The 24,454-nt window shown below is 47.8% G+C and overlaps 2 protein-coding genes across 3 annotated transcripts; both read left to right on the top strand.

The window, feature by feature from the left end:
* The first annotated feature begins 5,643 nt into the window (after window positions 1-5,643).
* Window positions 5,644-10,426, top strand: ralaa (v-ral simian leukemia viral oncogene homolog Aa (ras related)). Its single transcript, XM_084443060.1, has 5 exons — window positions 5,644-5,772; window positions 6,797-7,042; window positions 7,181-7,389; window positions 7,548-7,722; window positions 7,865-10,426. Exons 2-5 carry the CDS (start codon window positions 6,929-6,931, stop codon window positions 7,985-7,987), a joined length of 621 nt encoding a protein of 206 aa, XP_084299186.1. The 5' UTR covers window positions 5,644-5,772; window positions 6,797-6,928; the 3' UTR covers window positions 7,988-10,426.
* Window positions 10,427-11,104: 678 nt separating this feature from the next.
* Window positions 11,105-24,223, top strand: cdk13 (cyclin dependent kinase 13). 2 transcript variants are annotated; one of them, XM_084443302.1, is made up of 15 exons: window positions 11,105-12,883; window positions 13,837-14,460; window positions 14,587-14,742; window positions 16,724-16,863; window positions 17,020-17,190; window positions 18,072-18,261; window positions 18,419-18,475; window positions 18,631-18,732; window positions 18,936-19,013; window positions 19,212-19,328; window positions 19,720-19,851; window positions 19,976-20,172; window positions 20,317-20,820; window positions 22,442-22,681; window positions 22,827-24,223. In XM_084443302.1, the coding sequence occupies exons 1-15, from the start codon at window positions 11,742-11,744 to the stop codon at window positions 23,357-23,359; spliced, it is 4,383 nt and encodes a 1,460-aa protein (XP_084299428.1). In that variant the 5' UTR covers window positions 11,105-11,741; the 3' UTR covers window positions 23,360-24,223. The 2 variants fall into 2 exon arrangements, with proteins under 2 accessions (XP_084299428.1, XP_084299427.1); XM_084443301.1 differs by having other exon boundaries at window positions 18,631-18,699; window positions 22,442-22,965.
* The last annotated feature ends 231 nt before the right edge of the window (window positions 24,224-24,454 follow it).

The raw sequence follows: 24,454 nt of genomic DNA, 5'->3' as shown, positions 1-24,454 counted from the left end.
CAAACAGGCTGCAGTTCACCTGCCGGGGGTCCTCCACGTTCATCAACACTGCAGACAGGAACACGTACAGCATGTACACCGTAACCAACTAAATTAGACCTTCTACACAAAAGATTCCTCTAACACCACCTCCTTTCTAGGTATGTTATAAATACTCACCGACAGCAAGGGAGTCACTGTCAGGGAGGTTAAAGGTCACGGACAAGCTGGAGTCCAACTCAGGAAGGACCTCACAGTACAGGTCACACAACGACCCTAGAGAACGGATTTGATGACATGAGAGGACAGCATCAGTGACAGGTTAGTAATGAGCATTTTTATTACATAATAATCTTCAACCACCACCTTATGTCAAATATATCATCTCTGGAACAGCTCCAGAACAATTTTTCGGCAGAGATTTCCGACGTCAAAAGTCAGTGCTGACCTGGGCTGGACTGGCGGGCGGTGACACAGCTGGCGAGGAGGGTGTTGATGGCACACTGATGGCGCAGGACCTCCAGCAGGGCGGGGACATGGGCCGGGTGGGTGAAGGGGACGCTGCCCACCACAGACCCCCTCAGAGCCTCTCCATCCCATGCAGTCCCTGGCAGAACATAACTGTGTACCACGCCACCAGGAAGCAGCTAGAGGGAGAGAGAGAGAGTTCATGAACTTTTCAAAAATGGACAGAGGTACACTAGGCATTGTTGCTGAAACGCATGCGTACCACTCGAAAGTATGCGTCTGGCTCCTCCCCATCCAATGTTTCTTTGCCATTCTTTTCCCCTGGTGAACTCATCAGCAGCTGAGGAAAGGGCGCCCACTGCAGGTCGGTTTCCGGTATGGCAACATCTATGAAACGGTGAAAGACAACGGCACACTAATAAAATAACAGCCACAAACAGTCTTAAACCATGCTAGAAAGATACAGAAACATGAAAAGTCTGAAGTACCAACCTGTGATTTGGTTGAGCTTTTTGATGTAGGAGGAGAACATGGGTAATGGTGGTTGTAGTTTGAGCAGGAAGTGAGCTGGCAGGACCTCACAGGATAACTCATTTATAGAACTGAACACCGGATCACTGCCAAAAGACAACGTTTTTAAAACATTTCAAGACACTTTAACAAGGTATTAGACCATGTTTCAGGAGAAGCCATTACCCCTGCGAGTCAAGCTGAGGCGGCTGAGGGATGAGTGACGTCATCTGGAGCCGGTGGGTGGAGCGACTGGGCCCCACGGTCACCAGGGACGCCTGGCCAACACTGGCCCTCCCTGCCACGCCAGGAGGAGAACCTTATCGTTAGCCAAGAACCGATGTAGCCGAGAACATAGAGTAAGTGTGTTTTGAAGAGTGGTGTTCCTACTATACCTGGACCTGACAATCCCAGGAGAACATCAGAAGGGCTGACGTAGAGCTGGATGGTCATTGGGCAGCCTGGGTTGGGATAGACAATGGGGTAACAATGATGATATAGCAATCCATCCAGACCCGTATTTGTCCCATCCTGGCTAATTTTATACTACTAGTACTAATAGGGTACTATTGTGTAATTTGTGTTAATTTGTAAAATTGTGTAATTTTTGGAATTGTAAACGAATCTTGATCTTTTCAGTTTGTCACCGAGGCTGAGAGAGGCTTTCTGGCCATGCGTCTGTGTGTTCCTGTACCTTCTCTACCCATGGTCAGACACCCAACCCTGCCATTCAGAATCATATCCACTTGAGTATCGTACTCCTTTAGTGCTCTGGAAGTAACAAAAAAAAGAGGGTGCATGAATAATGCTTTTAGCATTTCAAAACATTGGGTAGCACATAGCTGAGAACCTAACTTCTACCAATTCAATATTGAATTTGCACCTGCCTTGGCAAATGTGATATCTTCTGTAGATCTTTCCCGAGGTGCTGCAGGGCTGTATATAATTTTATCTTGTTCTCACTGGAGAATAAAACACTGAATTAGTCTACATGGCTACAACAGAAAACGACAGATCAATGACATGGGGGAAGCTACAGTTGAAAAATGGTCAAAACAGAACTGGTCTCCAGGGACGTTGTAGAGGGAAGAGAGGCCTTCCAGCTTCACCGAGAACTCTTCAAATTTCTTTGACCTGCGAAATATTTGCGATGAGTCACCAAATTCCTCAGCCTCACACATTTGTTTCTACGGTATTGAAACAGTTAGAAAAAGTAGAACAATAGAGCCGCAGATGCTTCCTCTCCTACCTTAGTAGTTCAAGAAGTGACTCACTTGACTGTGAAACAAACACACACACACAATGTTATGTTGGCTAATGCTAAACAAGTAACAGGCTTGCATTGAGTGGGGGGTGAACTGTCAGTCTAATACTACCACAGGGGCTTCTCCGTGCTGGGCCACCTTGACGTCCTCCACCTGTCCCCCCGGCAGCAGAAGCACCTCCAGGTAGAACAGGTCAGCCGTCAGGAAGCAGGCGGTCTCCGTGGGGCTCAAGTGAGACCCCATCCTGTGGACGACAGGGAGCTGTGTTCCATTTATGACAGAGTAAACACTGTCGCTGGTTTGCTTACTTGACTTAGACAACAGAAACGAAAAGCTAAGTGTGGCACAGTAGCAGCTGTGGTGAATTGTCTACCCTCTTTGTTTGGCTATCATCTCCAAACGGGACACCATGGCACTCAGAGAGGAGACTGAAACATAGAATAGAATTTATAGAAAGCAATTCATTCCACTTGGATTATATCAGCAAAATATTAACGAATAGTAGCGTATTCAGTCAACCATTACCCAGACACACTGTATGGACAAAAGTATTGGGCAACCTACACAACACTTACAGGAGCTTTTATGACATCCCATTCTAAATGCATAAGCATTAATATGGAGTTGGTCCGTCCTTTGCAGCTACAGTATAACAGCTTCCACTCTTCTGGGAAGGTTTTCTACAAGATTTTGGAGTGTGTGGGGGAATTTTTGCCCATTAATCCTGAAGAGAATTTGTGAGGTCAGACACTGATGTATAATGTGTAGGTGAAAAGGTCTGCCTTATCATCTTTGGCTCCTAGCTCTTGGAATTGCCTCAAGACACTCTGAGATTGGAATCACTTTCTTCATGTGGACAATTTAGTACTCTGATTATGGACTACTGAGTTTCTGTTTGTGATTGTTTTTAGTTGTTATTACTTCATTTTATATTGTTTCCTGTCTATGTCCATGTCTATGTATGTGTATTTATTGACTGCATTTGTTTATTGTGAACTCAACACACTTGAAAATGAGGTTCACACCTCAATGTGTAACTCGAGTATAAATAAAGGTTTGAATGAAAGGTGTCCCAATACTTTTGTCGGTATAGTGAACATGTGCCGTTATTTTACAATACAAAAGCATACAGTCAAGCACAGGTTGCTCGTTCACCATCGAGGGCCTTGTGGAGTCTCTCCAGACACCTGACCAGCGGCGCACAGGGTTTGAGGTCACATCTATACTTGTCCTGTAAACATTTATGGAAAGAAAAAAAAGTAGCAAATTGTAAAAGATCGTTGTTTGTGTCTGGAGAGTATCCTAAGCAAGTGAGCACGCAAGTGTTTATTGAGGCCTGACCAACCCCCATCCCAGGAGAGTTCTTGGGAACTAAATGTACTTACTGTGGGCTTAAAACGTAAAACCTGGCCCCAGCCAGCTGCTTCGTTGGACCACACGTACTCCCTGCCACATAACTAGAGAGCCTCTGCCTAACCCCTCTCCGGCAGGCCCCGAAGACTGACCACTGCCAAGTTCAACTTCCTATGAAGCCAAGCAATCATCTCTGTCCCTGCTTCACCCGTGCCAAATCACACTAAACCACCTCCCGAGAGAGGGCAATCCCAACTGTACGGCCTTGGAATGTGCATACTAACTCTCCAGTTAGGCCTGTACCATAGAACATGTGGGACAGGACAGCTGCAAAGTGGGGAAGATCATCATAGTACACTGTGTGGTTCTGGGATCCATCATGGCATTTTATCATTGAGGAAGATTCAATCATTTTTATGTTGTAATGTAGCCTTTAATTCAGTATGACTCATCCCTGCTCGTTCTAAGAAGTGGTTGCTGACCTCTGCATCGCAAGGCTGATCGGTGATTAGACTGGAGTGTAAAAAAAAAAAAAAAAAAAAAGATTCAGAGGTGAGTCACAAACAGGTATTCAGGGGTGCCAACGCGAAACATTAATTGAAAAAGTTAATTGAAAAATGTCTTTCAAACCAGGGAAACTAAGGAGCATACATATAGGTACAGCAGAAAGGCCAGGGACAGTGTGACTAATAATCAGTGGCAGTGGACTTAAGAGTGGAGTTCATTTTCTTTTAATAGCCGATCTTATGTCAGTGGCCCACGGAGAAAGAGAAGGGAGGGTGAGGATCTGCTGGCTGAGGGGAGGATGAGGAGGGAGGGTGAGGAGGGAGGGTGCGGATCTGCTGGCTGAGGGGAGGGTGAGGAGGGAGGGTGAGGATCTGCTGGCTGAGGGGAGGGTGAGGATCTGCTGGCTGAGGGGAGGATGAGGCGTTGCAACTGGACAGCAGCCAAGAGTTCCAAGATAGAATGACCTCACACACGCATCACCACATCAGATTCTGGTAATCATTGACAAACTAGAGTACAAAACAGCTCTTTGGAAATTCCATATCATTATGTTCCAACTGGCATGATGGTGGGTGCAGGATCTAGTTTCTGTATCAGTCTGGCTAGAGCAAATAGTGGGACGCAATTCTTCTGCAAGGGAGGACAATTTCAGATTTAAATCACTGGTGGCATAAGTAATCCAAGAATATTGATCTACCCTCCTAAACGATAAATCTAACCATGCAAAAGCAGAATGGGACAACACAATGTCCTTTGGTGACCTATTTGGATAAGGACATCAGCTTCCAAAAGAGTGACCACTTGTTTACATAGTGTGATGTTTAGTACAGCTCTAATCCTGCAGAAATCTTGGGGGGGGAAACAACATCTGGAAAGCATTGGAAATGCCTCTACAGAGAAGTTGTGGGAAGAAAAACAATACCAAAGTGTACTGACCGACCATTTTTGTCTATTGGTGTCCTGCTTACTTACCATAGATCTACGGACCAGCTGAAAAGTCTCCTTCCATGTCTTCTCTGCATATTTCAAACGCAGATTAGATATGAGGGACTTCCCTGATGGAGAGTAAAATGGAACAAGTGATTGACGTGACATTCTGGACAGCTGGCTGAGGTTGCAGTAGATAGGTTACAAAAAGCTTGGGATATCAACTAAGCATCTTATATAGGGCCATTTCTGAATAGCAATTCTCCAAATACGGTATATGAATGTGTTACCTTGCTTACCTTTTGGACGAAAGGTGACTGAATCTGAATAAGCAGAAATTTGCTCATGAACAATTTAGCTATAATGTTATTGTGCTCTCACCTGTAGTATGGAAATCCTCCATATCCTTGCAGATAGACGTGAGTGGTGGCCAGCTGGAGCTACTTTATTTAATCAGGAAATACACCTGTCATGTATAAGTAATCACTTTCCAATTAAGCACCTACATGCCACTTATATCGCATTCATGAGACATTCATATCTGACTATCTGGAAAATTGCCACATTTCATACATGTTGGTTTTGGTTCCCCCACCCCCACCTCCCTGTGTCTCGTTCTAACTGGTGACGGTCTCCAACAAGACCAGGCGGGCGTAGTTCAGGATTTGTTGCTCGCTTGTGTAAGAGCATAGCCTACTAGCTAACGTTAAGTGTTCGGTTTTTGAAATTCACTCAGCATTCTTCATCAAAACCGTGCCTCAAGGTGAGCGTATTATTTACTAGTTAATTGTAGTTGACCATTGTCAATATGACACACACTAGCTTGCTAGCTATGATGATGAACGTTAGCTACACAGGTAGCTAGCTAGCATTAGAGTACAGCTAGGTTGGGTGGCTTAGCTAAGGGAGCTATCAAACTAGCTAACGTTAGCTAATGCTTGTCGGCGAGTTCACGTTGACTAGACTTTTAGAAACCATTTAGGTCAGGCATATTTCATGGTAAGATAGCGTAGTTAGCTAGCTAAGCTAGCTACACAGCATTACGTTTCGTTTCCCCCTCTGACGAGTCACGATAGTTGCTGTCACGGTAGCGGCGGCAAGACTAAGCTTGTGCGAATTCGATAACCATCATATATTGCTAGCATGAACCTAGCTAGCTAGTAATGTTTATGTGTGAGGTCTGGGGACGTATCTAGTTGGTTAGCTGGACAACGCGTTAGCTAACTAGTTAACAACCTGTCCACAGACGGCTGGACGGAAGAAAATCTGTCTGGATCAGCTATCATTTGGTTAGCTAGCTGGTTATTAAGCCAGTTTAAACTATTCTAATGTTAACTATCGTTAGAAGTGGTGACGATAACGTTAGCTGGCACAATATTGTAGACTAACTTACTTAGGCTAGCTAGGAAACAACTGGAGGTTCAGATGGCCGTGCCCATATCCGATTGCACAGCCCTAAGGCACCCCACACCAAAACAAACAGTGAACTAAAATGTAATCGTGCACTGCTCCGTATGACCTTGCTTTGAAATGTAGCAGGGACTTGTAGAGAACCATGTGGAGGTACTTGTAGTAGCTAAGTAGTTACAAAGAAAATGCTCTTTGCCGGGATTCGATATTTTCCCATGGCAACAACAGACTGCTACCGGTATGTTAGAGGTAGTAAGTGTTGTTAGACTGCCTCCTTGTGGTGGTATTCTGTAATACACTGCTGTGGTCAGTTTATTGCAAATCAGGTCATGCTCTTCTAATGCTTCTTTTTTTTTCTTTTTTTTTTATATTCTCAGAGGACCGTCTCCTTCCACCCCCTCAGTTGGAATCTGCAGTCCAACTTCATTAGCTTACCCTCCCACTCCCCTTCCCCTCCCCGGCTTCTTTCCGAAATCCTTTCCTCTCCTGAAACTTGGGTCTTGAAAGCCATGGCAGCTGCAAAGCCAAAGGGACAGAACTCCCTGGCCCTCCACAAAGTGATCATGGTGGGCAGCGGAGGGGTGGGCAAATCTGCCCTCACTCTGCAGTTCATGTACGATGAGGTAAACACTCACTTGTTTGCTTAATTGTCCTGCCACATATCATGAGCCAGATGATTTCCTGTGCTGTGTTGACTTATGTATTGTGTAATGACATGGTTTGTCGTGATTCTGTTAACTGTTTATCCCTGTAACTCTCAGTTTGTTGAGGACTATGAACCCACCAAAGCTGACAGCTACAGAAAGAAGGTGGTTCTGGATGGAGAAGAGGTTCAGATAGACATCCTGGACACGGCAGGACAAGAGGACTACGCAGCCATTCGGGATAACTACTTCCGCAGTGGCGAGGGTTTCCTCTGTGTCTTCTCCATCACAGAGCTGGAGTCGTTCGCAGCAACAGCAGACTTCAGGTTGAGCAACACCGGGCTTTCCTAATTCATTCATAATCCTATTTTCTCTCCGTTGCAACACGTTTCATCATCCTAAGGGGAGAATGTTGATTGATAAGCAATGTTGACAAGCCAGATAATGGCTAGCTCATCTTGGTGACAGACTTTCTGTATCGCAGGGAGCAGATCCTGAGAGTGAAGGAGGACGAGAATGTGCCCTTCCTCCTGGTAGGGAACAAGTCCGACCTGGAGGACCGGAGGCAGGTGAGCGCAGAAGAGGCCAAGACGCGTGCCGAGCAGTGGGGCGTGTGCTACGTGGAGACCTCTGCCAAGACTCGTGCCAACGTCGACAAGGTAAGCCTGGCGTGCTCAGGTGGCAGCGCGTCAGTCTGACGTGACCTTCCAGCACGGTGGTAAACAAAAGGGTTTTGCTTGCTATTTCCTGTGTGACACGACCACGTAATGTGTGATTGTGATTTTTTTTTATGTCTCGCAGGTGTTCTTTGACCTAATGCGAGAAATCCGGGCCAGGAAAATGGAGGATGGTAAAGAGAAGAACGGGAAAAAGAAAAGTAAAAGTCTGGCCAAGAGAATTAGAGAGAGATGCTGTATTTTATAGGGTCAGAAGTGCACCGGTGACCGCTTAATATGTATATAAACATTTCTCTGGTTTTTGGATTTGATTTGTGCCCGGGACTCGCCCTTACCTCTGATCAGAAGTAAGCGGGTGAGTGGAAGGCCAGTGGCACTAGCAAATGACACATGTTCAGATTTAGAAGTCCAATACGTTCATATGTAGCGCAACTGATGCTGTTTATGCTCTTAACGCTCCACAAAACCAACCTGCAGCCTCTCTCTCACACGGGCCAGAAGTGGAGGGTACAGAAGTAAGAAAAGACACTGACTAGATGTGACAAAGCTCTTACTTTAGCAGTTGGTAAAGATTAAAATAAGTAGGCCATACATGAAGACTGTGAGACAGGCGGGTAGGGAGTTGCTGCGATGTTGTTTGACTTTGACCTGGAGGACTCAGTGTCTTGATAGTCCCTCTTACTCATGGGGGGGGGGGAAGGGGGGCTTGCAAATTCATATCATTTAAAAAAGAAAGAATGAATTGGCACAAATTAATCAGACTGACTGAGACGTCAGGACATGAGTTGGATAGCATGGTTATTTGTGCATCGTTTTAGAGTTTTTACCATGTGAAGTATGTATAGTAAATTATTTACAAAAGAAAAGAAAAACACTTGTAAATTGACATCTTCATATTTGTTGCAAGGTGTCAAATCTTTGTTGCCATACATAAGAAGCACACTAATATCATTCTTACCATCGAAAGGTGTCTGTCAGATCCCTTTACTCCTTTAAAAACAATTCTCATATTCTCAATAGAACCATGGACTTGGGTTTAATCCTTATGACTTCTAGCATTTCATACAGTTCACCTGAATTGAAGAAAGCACTGTCATATTTTCCTTTTCATTTGATTTCCACATACAGTACTGAGATGACGGTGACTTGTTAAGGAATCTACCTCCTTAATGCAAAGCTTACCCTGGAGGTTTTTTTCCAGCTACAGCGAAGAGCTTTTGAATGCTAAAGAGGTACCTGCCTGCCTAGCGATAGTGGCTGCATTTGAAACACCAAAGACAGACGCCATCTAGTGCAGAGAAGTAAAAAGGTAATATGATTGAAGTGCATGGCAACTACATGTTTATATATACCATTTAAGTTGCAAGTGTACCATGCAACTAATCAGTCACTCGAGTACAACCTTTGAGTGATAATATACCTGGTTCGTGATTGTGAAGGCTTGTCTCTCTAATGCAGTGTCCATTGTGAATGTGAACAAGCTGACTACCCCAATCTACCCACTCGTTGCTCTCAACCCCTAAATAGCCAATGATGATATGCAATTGTTTGGTTTTATGGTAAAGTAGAGCTGTCTGCATTCTTCTTTCTCTTTATCTGCCCCCCCCCCCCCAGCAGATGTCTGTTGGCTAATCGGGTCTTATGCATTTCAGATTTTTGGAACAATTCTATACTATTGTACAGAACCACTAATTGTGATAAGATCTATCCAGGCTATTAGTTTTATTTCATCTTGCTATTCTCTTGAGATGCCTTGACTATCACCACCTAGAATACTCTGTTCTGTCACACTCAAGTACCTTTGAGCACCATCTCTCACCTTTTGACATTTATCCAAACTGTATAAATATGTATAGCCTTATGTATTACATATACATTACGAACCCGCTTATGGGGAAATTATACATTCCTGCCCTTCCATAGATAAACACTAACCAACTGAAAGAGGAAAATATGAGAGATACTAGTGTGGAGATATATTGGAGTTTGAAGGGCTAATCCAATCAGTTGACCTTTAAGTCTTAACTTGATGTTGAAGTACAAACACATCTATACTTTGGGAGATGGAGGAAGCAGTTGGCTCATGTAGTGCTTTATATACTAACCATTGCTTACTTCCATGGTGCTTGCTTGCTTTCTCACTCTGGCTAAATCAAAAGTGTGTTTGAGCATGTTCAGTGAGTTCTGGAAGTATGTGTCCCCCTCTCCTATTTCTCCAACACAAGTGGGCTGTAGAGTGACAGATACTCTGTACTTTTCCTAAAGCTTGTCTTCATGTATCACAGTGGACTTGGTCAGGTCTGGTCTGGGTCAGGTAGGACCTGCACATTGGTAGCAAGACTGTGATCACGGGGACCTGGAGACTTGTTTCCTTACTAAATAAATTGGTGTGATGTAACGTTAAGGCTATGGGTATGGGTATTGCTTTCTTTATTTTTTACAGAAATACATGTATTGCCTTTGATATATTTAACTAACTTTCCAATCATGTTATTTATCTCTGATTTGGTCTGTCAAACCACACCTCTCTCAGGTGTGAGGTTTGTGTGTATGTATTCTGTATTGTTCAGTTACTAGTTGTGTCCATGTTTACTCATCTTTAAAAAGAACCACTAATGTATCTAAATGTGACTGGGTACAAGGGTTGAAATTACATATCAACTCTCAGTTCCTTTTGTGAGCTAATGGAAAGACCAATAAAGTGAATATGTTTAAAAACATTATATTAATAAATACTGTACCACTTTATTGAGTAACCTGTGCAATATGTGTTGTTTTGCTCATAGCAGGTGAACTCGAGAGGATGAAAGGAAAGGAGGAATTAACCTCCTATGTGTACAGGCTTCAGTTTCGATTTCAGATCAACATAGACAGTGGTGGTGGTGATGGTGTTGGCAAAGATTTAATGATTTTTAACCCGCCTCTGGTGCTCAAAATTATAAAACAAGATTTTTCACGTAATCGTCCGTAAAAATACACAAACGTTCAGATATCCAAGTTTATCAGGGGTTTCCTTTAGCGGTGACGTAACCAGTGATCTGGATTACGCATTACACTGGAAGCGCCTGCGACGTCCGCGGCCTCCAGTTTGAAAGCCAGAGGCCCCGGCACCGTAGCACGGCAGTCTAACGTTAACGTTAGTTCGGGAACTAAAGTTCGTAAAAAATTTATACGAAAATAGTACACACTCTACAACAAAATAAAACTCGAAATACGATATCTTGCCGTAGTTACAGTTTTGATGGCAACGGGACTAGCTTCACGTCAAGACACGTGAAAACATGATGTTTTTGAATGGCTTTGTTTTATTGAATCTGCCGGAGTTGAACTCGACAAGGAGAAAGAAAGCGAGCTAGCTCTGCTAGCTGGGGAGCTAGTTCGCCTGCTAGTTTAGCTACTTCCTTGTTACAATCTGGAGTAATGATGACTCGCGTATCCGAAGAAGTTTGACTCTACAAAGCGAGGTTGCTTTTGTCTACTTTGTACCTTTTTTTCTGAATGGATCTTAAGACCTTATGTGAGTTGTAATATTTATCCAAGCACACATTTCCTTTGAACCGGAGAAACATCGGGCCTACCGACACTCGGCATGGAATGGAATGGAATGCATTTCTCTGTCAAGCTGGCCACAGTTCGAAGCTAGCTAGCTTAGCCGACTAGCTCAGTTGGCTAGCTAGGTTAGCATAGTAAATCTTTGGAGATGCGCAGTCCTGGATTATACAATGGTTGAATTTAATTTCATTCGATATATTCATTAACAAGCTAAACTCAACGAGGGGTTAACTGGATAAAGACATCGTTGGTGAGGAGTGTGATGGATTATCGTTCGGGGTAACGTTAGCATATTGGTTAGCAGGTGACAGCAAGTGCTAGCCTGATAGCTAGCTAGCGAAATTCGTTGGAAATGTTTTGTCTCGTGAACCAAGGAACATAAGGCGAAACACTGGAAAGCAGAAATACTACCAAAAGTATCTATATTTTTTATTTTATTTTTCCAATAAATGCCTAATACTGAGGTGCTTCGTGAGGGAAGGGGAAGGAGTCCCTCGGCACAGAGAAATGCTAGACAGGACAGGCGCAGTAAACCTGGAAGCGGTGCAATTCAGCGAGAGAAACACAGAGAGAAGAGGCGGTCATCTGCATCTCGGCGAAAGAAACACCGACATGCGAAGGATAGAGAGCAATGGCACACGCCAGACGACCCCAACAATGAACGAAAAGGCACTTTCGAAAGAGACGGTGAACTTCGGACTCTGGTGGAGTACGACGACGTGAGTTCTCAATCGGAGCGCTTTTCTGGGAGCCCGTCGCCCAAACTAGACCCGCATGACGAACGGCTCCCGGTGAACCGACTCGGCGAAGTTGATGTTATTGACAACGGACCTACATCATCACCAGGCAGAAAGTCTCGTAGAGACCGGGATATTTTGCATCCTAAGAAGGATGAGCAACCGAGAGGACCATCTGAGAGGAGCAGACAAGACAAAGAACCTAAAAGGAAGGACCATCAAAGCCGCGACAGGGATTCTTCCAAAGCCCGCGGTGGTAATAGCCTAGGCGGCACCAAAAACACCAGAGACGGCGAAAGAAGCAACGACAGCAACGGCAGGAAGACTGCTTCAACTTTGCCCCCCATGTCCGTGGATAAAAGGGATTCTAAAAGACACAGGAGTAAAACAAGACCTGAAAAGGACCCCCCGTCTGCATACAGGGACGCACCACAATCATACCGAGATGACCGTGATGAACTCGGCAGGGCCTACAGAAGAAGCCCCGGCTTCAAGGCTGAAAGTCCCTTTGGGACGTCATACTCGTATGGATACCAGTCACCCAGCGGTAGTTATAACCAGTTGATTTCCAGAAAAAGCCCTACCTATGGGAACAAAAGACCGTCCCCTAGTTCGGCTTACTACGGCCGAGATGCGGAGCTATATGGTGCCAGCAACATTTCAAAGTCACCCAGTTCATACTCGAGCAACAAGAGAAAACGGTCCCCTTCAAGCCCGTTCAACTGGCGCAGGTCTCCAAGTTATGGCAGGCACAGTCCTTACGAGCAAGGGGAGCTTGGCACAAGTCCTTACGCTAACCGCAGACGATCACGGAGTCCTTACAGAAAGTCACTGAGTCCAAGTCCAGATGTCAGGTGAGTGAGCCATAGTCTACTTCGTTGTGATTTCACAATATTTCTTATCCACGTCACCAATGTTGAACCAAAACTTATTTTCACCCCCAGACAGTGTGTTGATAGCTGCCTGCCGTCTCGAAAGTCTCCATTCACATGACGTGACAATTTAGAACCCAGCAGCAGTAGGCCTTGCAAGAGAAGTCCTTTGTATCCCCATTCATACGTTGACAATGAATTTAACAATGTGGCGTTGCATACATAGTGGGGTGATGTTAGCAACCAAGTAGATGGCTGGAAAAAAAAGTTGACCACATTTATCTAGAGTAATAAGCAGAGCAATGAATCTGAGAAAGGCAGTTGTGTCCCTGTCTACTGACAGCGCCACGAGGCGCTGTAGAACCTGTCGAACTATAAAGGCAGTACGCTACTATAACTAACAGGCTAGTAGCTTGGCTGTATGTCTGTCTGGTCATAGTAGTCAAGAACAGTCTGGTGGAAATGCTGGTTACTTATTTGTTAGGCAAGTTCCACTTTTTGATATGCCTATGTTTTTAACTAAGGCTACTTAATGCATGACACATTGCTTTGTGATTGTACAAGCCTCTCACAAAAAAAAACTAAAGCTTTTGCTTTAGTTACGCAACATGAGCTCAATGATTTGTGTGCAATGTTAAATATTTTTCCACCATAGTATCCCTGTTTTGTGTCTACCTAAATCTGAGTTATTTACACCCATCTGTGTATTTACAAAGCAAATGTGGCATACTGTAGTTGATTTGATAACATTCCACACTCATTTTGTTTTTCTCTTCAGTTCCGAAATCTAAATGATGAACAATTTGATAGGCATTTTACACACTGAATGTGACTATAGTATCTTGAGAAGGAATGTGATTGTGATTCTGGTTGTGTTTCAAGAAACAAACAAACAGACAGACTGGGACTAAATGTGTGGCACCCTCTCTCCCCAGGCGGTCCGGCGAGTCGCGGAGCAGAAGCCCGTACACCACCTTGCGGCGCTCCCGCTCCCGCAGCCGCCACCGCCACTCACGGTCCCGGAGCCGGCCATCCAGCCTCTCCCCCAGCACCATCACCTTCAAGAGCAGCCTGGCCGCCGAGCTCAGCAAGCAGAAGAAGGCCAAGGCCGCGGAGGCGGCCGCCAGGGCCAAGAACTCCAGCAACGCCTCCACCCCCACCAAGGGCGCCTCCTCCGCCCACCACCAGCCCAGCCCCAAGGCCAACCACAACGCCAAGAAGGGCCGGCCGGCCTCACCGCCCGCCTCGGAGAAGGGCCCCAGGACCCCCGTGTCCAGCCCGCCCCAGTCCCCAGCGGACAGACCCTTCAAGAAGGCCGCAGAGCCTCCGCAGGCCGCCAGGGACCGAGACAGGGACGGGGACCGAGACAGGGACAGGGACCGAGATAGGGACGGCAAGGGGAAAGACGACCCCTCCGTGCATCGGGACAAGAGGAAAGCACCAGCGTCTGGTCAGGGCAAGGAGAAGGAGAGGATGTCCGCCGCGGCCGCCATCAGCGCGCTGGCGTCCCTGCCGCTGCCCCAAAGCGTTCTCGAGCACTTAGACGGCGGAGCTGACGGGTAAGTAGATAAATCTTGTCGATCGCCTTGGTTATCGTCCTTAGCTTTCCCCTCTGAATGTTTATCAACCATTTTTTCTCTGTTTATTTTTTATTTTTTGTTAATTCCCCTTTCTCCTTTGTTCAGCTTGAAGGACAACTCAGGGAAGAAGAAGCCGGAACGCAAGCCCCGCCCCCTCCTGTCGGACCTCCCCCTCCCTCCTGAGCTCCCTGGCGGAGCCTCCCTCTCCCCTCACAGCCCACCCGACGAGAAGAAGACCAGCACTCTGCGCCGCAGGCCCAAGTACGTCTGAACCCCCGGACATCCTATTAGTATTCCTGTATCTCACAGGGTCTGGCTCACATGCTCAGTCTTTCAGAAGAAAGGGAACCCCGGTATTTTCTCCAGTTCATTTATTATAAAGAAACCTATGTTTCGTCGCTCGGTGCCTTTGTCAGGGTGCACCTAGACTAACTCTATAACCGAATGACAATGTGTCCTTGTGAGTCCCAGGTAGTGGTAGCGAGTAGCTGGTTCAACTCACTCCTCAAAGGAGCGCTAACAGTCCCTCCAAGAGGAATGTCCCTATAGTGCAATGGTTAGTGTGTCTGCCCCACAAGTGGGAGTTTATGGGTTCGAATCCCAATCTGGGCAAGACATTAAAGGCGGAATAAAGTGGTTGAACGTGACACATGCCAGTTATCTTTAGGTGACATAGAACAGAATATACCCATCAATTTTGTTATTCAGTCATTTTTAAGTACTATAAAACTCCTTTTTATATGCCCAAATTTCCCCCTCTCCATGCTCACCTCGTTTTGTGGGCGTGTCAAATAGGGCGTCAGTCAGAAATGATTGACTTCCACACATTTGTTGTTTGTAACCATAGTGACCTCGACACCAGGAAGTGTACAGGCATTTACAAAGTCCTTAATATAAGAAACATAAGATGTCACACTACCTTTTAACCCCCAAACATTATTAAGATACACGCTACCCAACAGGCCATATCCTCGAATTTGCATTATTTGGGAAAAGTACGATCAATTTATAACGATGGTGCGTCTCCCCCGCGACACCGAGGAAAAGCACCCTGCAGCCGGCCACGCAAGCTTGGAGGCTTGGGCTATTAGACTAACGTTAGGCCTATAGATTTCAGCCAGCTACGAACAGTACACCTAGTTAGTCAAATAATTGCAACTGTGGGTCTTACCAGAAGACGGATCATTTGCGCTGTGAAACCGACAAAATCCGCATTGTTCACCAGTCTAACGTTATTTATCTTAGTAGGTGTCCAACAAAGCCAGTTGAACACTGAAACGTTACTGTTCTGGGATCTGTCAGTTGTGGTGATATAAAGGAATCGAGCGGAATACCACTGCAATAACTGATTATTAGTCAGATCAATTAAATCATTATAGCTTGTTTCATATAGCCTACAAAGGCAACACAATGTGCACTTTACAGAAAGGGGGAGATGATGTAGCCTACTTATCCTACCCCTAATTATGTGGGAGACTGCACGCGTAGCGCAGCGATTCAGTATAATCGTTGAGTTTGGAGAGACAGAAGGCCGTGCACCAAGACTCCCGTGAGCACACAGCGGACAAGGGATAGCCTACTCCGGAGTCCGGAGACGTAACAGGTCATGCAGTCAATAGATCTCGTTTTGAATGTTATTGTAATGCCCTCTGGTTATAATTGAATATCGCTACTGGAGCTGTTTAATCCCAAAATGTGCAATTCTTCCTGCAGTTGGGTCGGATGGAGGTGCTGGGATGATCAACATTATGTGGAGCAGATGCCACTGCAGTGATGATTAGGCTTACACAACTTTCATAATGTTTTGCAGAATTACAATTCTTTGGTGTTGTAAACGAAAGGAAAATAACTGAGTTGGGGCGCAAAATTCCAATATCACTTTTTCCTCGCGGGCGGGCATGGGGGCGGGTTCTTGAGACAGTTTGAGGCGAGGGGGAGTGCCAATTTTGTAAGTCTGACGTCAGACAAGGGAGGTGAAAATTGCAGTTTAAAATTATATTATTTAGTTCTCTAAAACTAAAAAACACACAAATTCAACACTTCCAGAGTGTTCACACAATGCCTAGTACAAGTACAAATACCATGCAAAACCACAGAAAATCCGATTTTGACTTGAGCACCTCTTTAACATGGGTTACAAATCCTCCCTCCGTACAAATCACATTCTCAGTCTGCCATGACCTGTTGTTGTTGTTGTTGTTGTTCTTCTAATTTGTTGGTTGTTTGCTTGCTTGCTTGCCAGAATCTGTGGGCCTCGGTTTGGGGAGATCAAGGAGACTGAGATCGACTGGGGGAAACGCTGCGTGGACAAGTTTGAGATCATTGGCATCACAGGAGAGGGCACCTATGGCCAGGTGTACAAGGCAAAAGATAAAGACACAGGTGAACGCTCATCTCTCAGCTTCTCAAATACATGGAGGCAAAACCCGCCCCTGGTCAAGAATCCTCATGGATGATTTGTATAGGAATGAAGCACAGTTTCTGGATTTCAGCCAGTCATCAAAACTTAAGTTTCCCATTGTCTTCATCTGTGTTTAGGTGAAATGGTGGCTTTGAAGAAGGTTCGTTTAGACAATGAGAAGGAGGGCTTCCCCATCACGGCCATCAGGGAGATCAAGATCCTCAGACAGCTCAACCACAAGAGCATCATCAACATGAAGGAGATCGTCACCGACAAGGAGGACGCCCTGGACTTCAAAAACGACAAAGGTATCATGAACAGCTCTTATACAAGTAGTAGGTATGTATAGCAATGTAATAGTGCTGCCCCCTGAAAGTCGACGAGTCGAATCATCAGTTGGAGACCCTTAGGTCGACTGAGATTCTTCAAGTCGAGCAGTCGTTTTTTTGCTCCACTGTCAAGAACTAGGAGGTGGACTAAGATCACTCACCTGCCTTGTGATTTATATAGGACAGGCCAATCATTCATTTTAGACATTTAGCTATTACTGTAGCTATTTGTTGTGCAGTAAAAGGAGTCTTAAGACTGATATAGCGGAGGAAAGAAGGCAGTGAACCCCTCTCCCATCCGCTGTGCGTCTAGCGTACTGTGTGCCAGAAATCACGTGCATTTCCCAAACAGAATATCAAACGGAAGAATATCAAAGGGAAAAATATGATTTCCTATAGACAGAGCTCTAATGTCCGTGAAAATGCTTTAGCGACAGCCAAAACATTTCCTTGTTGACTGCTGCCCAACGCACAGCCTATTCGCGCACACATTGAAATGCGCAGTTGATGAGACTATCGTCAAATCACCCAACCCTAATGTAGGCTATGGGAAACCCTGCATAAAGACAAGGCATCTGAAGTAGATGGACAATGTGGGCCAGAGGATGCATGTTTAGGAAGAAAAAATCGGCGTATTTTACTGTGCTGCCTGCGAGTTTGAGTTTGAAGTTTGACAGCTGTCCTGACTCCCGCGGTTTCCCCCTAAGCCTAGGCATACGAGGGGAAAAAAGGAATCGATTGTCGAATCTCTGGTTTGAACAAGGGAATGTAATTTGACTCACAAAATTCGGGTACACCCCAACACTGTAATAATCACACATCGTGTTTGCACTCAGTGACGAAACGATCTTCTCTTCTAGGTGCGTTCTACCTTGTGTTCGAGTACATGGACCACGATCTGATGGGTTTGCTGGAGTCCGGCCTGGTCCACTTCAACGAGAGCCACATCAAGTCTTTCATGCGCCAGCTGCTGGAGGGCCTGGACTACTGCCACAAAAAGAACTTCCTGCACAGAGACATCAAGTGCTCCAACATCCTGCTCAACAACAAGTGAGCGCTCTCTCCGCGGTGGTGGTGGGCTGGGCGGCCACCTGAGTAAAACAGAAAGTCCTGATTCCTTCTCCGCATCTCTTTTTTTTGGGGTGGGGGTGGACGGATAATGGACGTGTCCCACTTTGGGTGAATGTGTGTCTCTTCTCTCCATTAGGGGTCAGATAAAGCTGGCAGATTTCGGTCTGGCTCGGCTGTATAACTCCGAGGAGAGGTGAGGATCCACCGTCTTGTCTGACCCGTCTCATATTTGCCATCTCCCTTCAGATTTACGCCCCCCCTCTCGGACGTAGGCGTGTGGCACGCCAGACGTCCTCCCGCTCACGAGACCGATATTGACAAAGTCTCTTCTGTGTTTGTGTCCCCCAGTCGACCGTACACCAACAAGGTGATCACCCTGTGGTACCGCCCGCCTGAGCTCTTGCTGGGGGAGGAGAGGTACACGCCTGCCATTGACGTGTGGAGCTGCGGGTACGAGACACACACACACACACACACACAGTTAACGGGGGCTGTGACTAGTGGGGACCCACTTTATTGTCCCGGACCCAAGGACGGTTACCTAAGCAGAAGCCGCACTCCCTGGGGGTCCTCTTCATAGTGTCGGTTTCGAGACGAGTATTCAGTATATGCATCTAATCTGATCTGATCTTGCTGTCTTTTCTGACCCCCAGGTGCATTCTGGGGGAGCTGTTTACTAAGAAGCCCATTTTCCAGGCGAACCAGGAGCTCGCCCAGTTGGAGCTTATCAGGTAACTCGAGCTGCGGCAACCCACAAAAAATGTGCTTAAAAAAGTCCAACTGATATCCAAACCCGCCAGAGGTAAAGTTCTGATTGTTTCCTCATCCGAAGTCTTGCAGGCGATATTAAATATTGTCCTCTCTGAGCCAAACCGTCCTCTGCTCTCCCCTCCTCTCCCCTTCTCCCCCCTCCTCTCCCCTCCTGTCAGTCGTATCTGCGGCAGCCCGTGTCCCGCCGTTTGGCCAGACGTGATCAAGCTGCCGTACTTCAACACCATGAAACCAAAGAAGCAGTATCGGCGCCGTCTACGAGAGGAGTTCGCGTTGTGAGTTCAGTCCTCCTTCGCAAGGATTTCAAGACCATCGGTTTCTGGAATGATCTTGATAATCATGTCTCACTTGTTTATTATTAGTATTGCAGTATGTATACTATTGTATGCTTGTTTTTTTCTGGTTCTTTTGCTTCCTTTGTATTCAGTACTTTTTCTGTCACTCTGCTGCTGTAAACCCCGACCCCCCCCCCCCCCTTCCCCGATGTCTTATCTTCTATCATTTGAATTGGGAGTGTGAATGGACGTGTGAATGTGTTAAGGGCTAACGCTCCCTCTCTCTCTCTCTCCCTCTCTCTCTCCCTCTCCCCCTCTCTCTCTCTCTCTCTCTCTCTCTCTCCCTCTCCCCCTCTCCCTCTCCCTCTCCCTCTCTCTCGTCTCCGGTCAGCATTCCTCCCTCAGCCCTGGATCTGTTCGACCACATGTTGAACCTGGACCCCAGCAAGCGCTGTGCGGCCGAACAGGCGCTGGGCAGCGAGTTCCTCCGAGATGTGGACCCGGCCAAGATGCCACCACCCGAGTACGTTCTCGTTCCAAATCAAGGACACCTCAGTTTTTAGTGTGTGGGATCAACATTTCATATAGAAACAACCGTATTTAACGTCCGTACTCACCGCGTCCTCCTCGCTCCTCCTCCTCCCCAGCCTCCCCCTGTGGCAGGACTGTCACGAGTTGTGGAGTAAGAAGCGACGGAGGCAGAAGCAGATGCCCGAGGAGCTGACCGCCCCCAAGGCCCCACGCAAGGAGCTGGGTCTGGACGACAGCCGCAGCAACACCCCTCAGGGTTGCTCCGCCCCCGGCGGGCTCAAAGCACAGAGTGGCGCCGCCTCCACCCTGCTGGGTGAGTCTGTGTGTGTGTGTGAGACGCTTGGCCAGGGCGTTCATCAGCGCTCCGAGTCGAGCTCCTGCTCCATCTTGTTGCCCTATAAGGAAATAATATCTGTTTGCTTCCTGCCCCTCCCCCACCCACCCCTCCCCCCATCAGACCCCAAAGCGCCCAACTCCCAGCTGACCCAGGAACAGCTCGCCGTCCTCATCAACCTGTTCAACCAGTCCAAGAGTTCGGCCGCCGCCGCCCAGCTGGCCTCCAAGGTCAACCCAGAGACTCTGCAGCAGCTCTCCAAGTCGCTGCCATCCGGCGACCCGGACAGACCTCCGGAACCTCCCCTCCTCCTCCACCCCCCGGCGCTCGGCAAGCCCCCCCAGCCGCCTGGCCCCGCCGTAGCCAGCGGGGCGCCCCGCACACCCCCCATGCCCAAGCCGCCGTCGCCCCACCAGCCCGCGCCGTCCGAGGGCCAGGGCGAGGCGGCGGCGGCGGTGACCATGTTGCTGGCCCAGATCCTGCAGGCCCAGCAGAGCCAGAGGCAGGAGGCGGCGGGAGGCGAGAGTGCCGATGAGGGTGGCGGCGGCGCGGCGTCAGGGGTGCCTCCTCCTCCTCTGCCCTCCGCCGATGCTAAGCAACCCCCGGAGCCCAGCCCCGTCTCTCCAGGTAAACCCCGCTTTTCCGTCGCGTCATTCCTAGCGCGCTTTTGAAACATGGAAATAGGAGGTAAGTTTAATCCTGCTTAAGTAGGGTGTGAGTTTAATCTTGCTAAAATATTCAACACGTCCGCCGTTTCAGTAAAGGTTTTGCAACGTGTTTTCGGGGCTGAACTCGGGTAAATTTTTTGTCGCAGACAGTGTCCAGCTTCGGGCCTGATTTTGAATGTTGGGAATGACGAAAAGCCTTGTAGTGTGACACAACGATAAGTGATTTGGCATGATTACGACGAAAAGTCTAGCATGTTAGAAATTTTTGTATTTTCCTGCCTAGTCTGACGTCTCCCGCGACCATGCCTACGACATACCTTGACATTGACCAATAGGATGACAGTGTTCTTTACACGTTAACACATCCGTTACCTCAAGTTCTCCTTGAAGGGTAGACAGCCGATACTGTCCTCTTCATGACAGCCAGGAATGGGTCCACAATCGTGTTTCCTTTATTTTTCTTCTTTGACTCTGATGAACACAGCTTGCGCCGAATTCCAACTCCCTGGCAGAATCCCACTCCCCTTCACGTTTAGTTTGATCTACGCTCTTCTGACAAAACAAGTGTTTATAGTTTCTACCACTCGGCTAAGATTAGGACATCACAAGAGGAGCAAACTTGTCACAAAAGGCAAGGCTATTTTAGGTTTTAAGATGACCACATTGCAACGCATGGCTAGCTACTGCTATAACATCCACGATAATAAACTACGAGAGCACTTGGAATAAAAACCTACATAAAGGCCGTTTCAGACGAGGAGCGATATCCGCGCATTGTAATTAATTTTCAATGAGAGAGGCGAGCGGACAATTGGGAGCCGCGGACAATCTGGGGCGGAGCGGCAAGCGGCCGTGACCCCGTTAAATTGTCGCGCGTGTGCTCGTTTCCTGCACGCACGCACGCCCGCCCGCGACGAGCTGAATTGTAGTCGGCTTTCCCCGCTGCGCGCAGGACGTGTGCGTCCCCCGCTGATCCGAGCGAGAACGCAGGCGGAATATCGCTCCCCGTCTGAAACGGCCTTAATAGTTTACAAGTAGCCTAATAGGCCTACATTCATATAAAGTCATGTCGGTAGATAAAAAAGATTGAATCCCAGAGGAAAACGTAATACTTCAACTGTAGGCTATCAACTGTAGTTTTAATGAGGCAGATATAGCCTAGTTGTGGTAGCCTTCATGGTTTTGACAGTCAAAAGATGACTCAAAACTCAAAGATAGTGAAGGGGAGTCAGATTCTGCCGGGGAGTCGGAATTATTTGGCACAACATAACAGCACCATCATTTCGAGTATAAATAAAGCTTGAATACAGTGCATACAATAGCCTACTTCTGACAATTTCCTGACCGAACTACCTGAACCCGCGCAATGAGGCGCATGCTTGTGAAAGACGGCATACGATGATTTGTCGCGGTCATTCGTGTAGTGTTGCCTGTGTCCCGGCCACGACACGGCAAGAATTTATGCAACTGTGATGGCCTAATCTGACATGGTGACCATCGTGAAAGACCCAAAAAAACGTGTAGTCTGCACAGGCCCTTATGCGCGTCTCCTCTTCCTGTCCTTTCTCCCTTTTCGCCAGCGTCGGAGGGCGGCGGCGGAGGAGGCGGAGCCAGACTGCAGGCGCCCCTGCCCATCCTCCCGCCGGACCAGAGGCCCCCCGAACCCCCCGAGCCTCCTCGCCGCTGCACCGACCTGGACTACCGGCAGCCCCCCGAGCCCAAGACGGGCCACCTGCCCCCGATGGCCACCCTGGGAGCGGGGGAGGGCGCCAGGCCCCCGGAGCCGGACTACCCACCCATGCCCAGTGCCGAGGGCCCAGGCTACGGAGGAGACTACCCCCCCCCTCCCCAGCTCAGAAGGTCCCCCAGGCTACGGAGGAGACTACCCCCCCCTCCCCAGCTCGGAGGGTCCCCCAGGCTACGGAGGAGACTATCCGCCCCTGCCCAGCGCTGAGGGACCGCCAGGCTACGGGGGAGACTACGGGCGCCCCCCCTTGCCGCCCCACTTCCCCCCTGCCGGTTTCGGCGACAGCTACATGGGCCACATGCTGGGGGGCGGGCTCCCGCCGCACGCCCTGAGGGAGGTGTTTGGCGGCGGCGCCCTGCCTCCCGCCCCCGGCGGCGCCGCCTCCTCCTCGGCCTCCTCCTCCTCACTCCAGGAGCCCTACCCCCCGGGTGCTGCGGGGACGGGCGGAGGTGGCGGCATGGTGTTCAGCGGGGACAAGGACCACCGCTTTGACCGCTTCGAGTACAATCACAGTCCCTTACCCATGGACGGGCAGCAGCCCAACCCCACCAGCATCCACAGCCTCTACAACCACCACTCCATCGGCCGGAAGGACGGGGCGGCACCCGCCAACCCGCCGCCGCCCATCCCCCCTCTGGGCCAGTCCTGGGGCTCCCCCTCCCAGGGCGGGGCGCCGCCCCCGCCCCTCCCCCTGGGCTTCGTCCCACACGTGAACTCGGCAGCGATCCGAGGGCGGGGCCTCCCCTTCTGATTGGCTGTTTTATCTCCGATGGGGGCAGGGGATGGTGATGATGGACACGCCCCATCATCACCATCCCCCCCCCCCCCCCCATTCCCTTCTCCCGTTAGAGGACTCCGTTTAATGTGAGCCACACGCCTCTCAGGCCTGACCAGAGGGATCTGGAAACACACACACTTGATTTGTGATAATTTAAAAAGAATCTGTGTAAAGTGTTGTATTCCACCTGTACATGGAATGTGGGGTACGCTGCGGAAAGGACAGCAGAAATACTAAGTAGGGCTTTCTTGCTCATACCATTTCGTATTTTGTTTTTTTGTAATCTATACTGCTGTCTTTTAAATTAAACTTTTACCTTTTTTGAGTGTACATTTACCAGGCCAGGTATGTTTTAAATCTCTACCCTAGCCTTTCTTTAATTGCTCCCCAGGCAGACTAGTATTAATGTTTTGCACTACTGAATTGAGTAGGCGGAAAACTTAGTTATTCAATGAATGATGTGCTATATCTGCACAACTAGAACATGACCAGTAATGTAGTCCCCCCACACCCCCTTAATGGCCAAGGATATGATTGGGTTTCTGATTGGGGACAAGGGGTTATCTTTGAAGAAGTGGACTGTTGGGTTCCAGAGAGACGGGCAGCACTTGGGATAACCGCAGTAAAACTGATAGCTACTGAACGACTTGACGGAGAGAGGCTGTGTTCACTTAAAATTCCACCAGCCCTTTGCCAATAGCCATTGTTGAATCATAAGTAAAAACGAAAAGAGACGTGTAACCCAAGTTCAAGAAGAAGGCGAGGAACAGTGTCTTTTTGTACTGAGATGTTTTTCTTTTCTTTTCTCTTCCTCTTTGGCAAACGTTTATTAAAGAAATGCCAACAAAGTATTCACGCGTCTGTCTCTCACTGCCTCCCATTATTTTGAGAACTCAAACATTCCGCACGCGACATATCGTTAATTAACTTCAGAATGAATGATTGTGTTGCCAATATTAAATATACTTCAGACCTGAGGGTTTGGACACTGGAGAGCAGTATCAGTCAACACACCACTGCTAGAATGATTTAGCCATAAGCGTGTGTGATCGCAGGGAGGCAACAAAT

This window comes from Borostomias antarcticus, assembly GCF_949987555.1.
Source record: "Borostomias antarcticus genome assembly, chromosome: 9".
Taxonomy (NCBI): domain Eukaryota; kingdom Metazoa; phylum Chordata; class Actinopteri; order Stomiiformes; family Stomiidae; genus Borostomias; species Borostomias antarcticus.
Note: the sequence above shows the minus strand (reverse complement) of the source record. Positions and strands in the feature narration are given on the sequence as shown.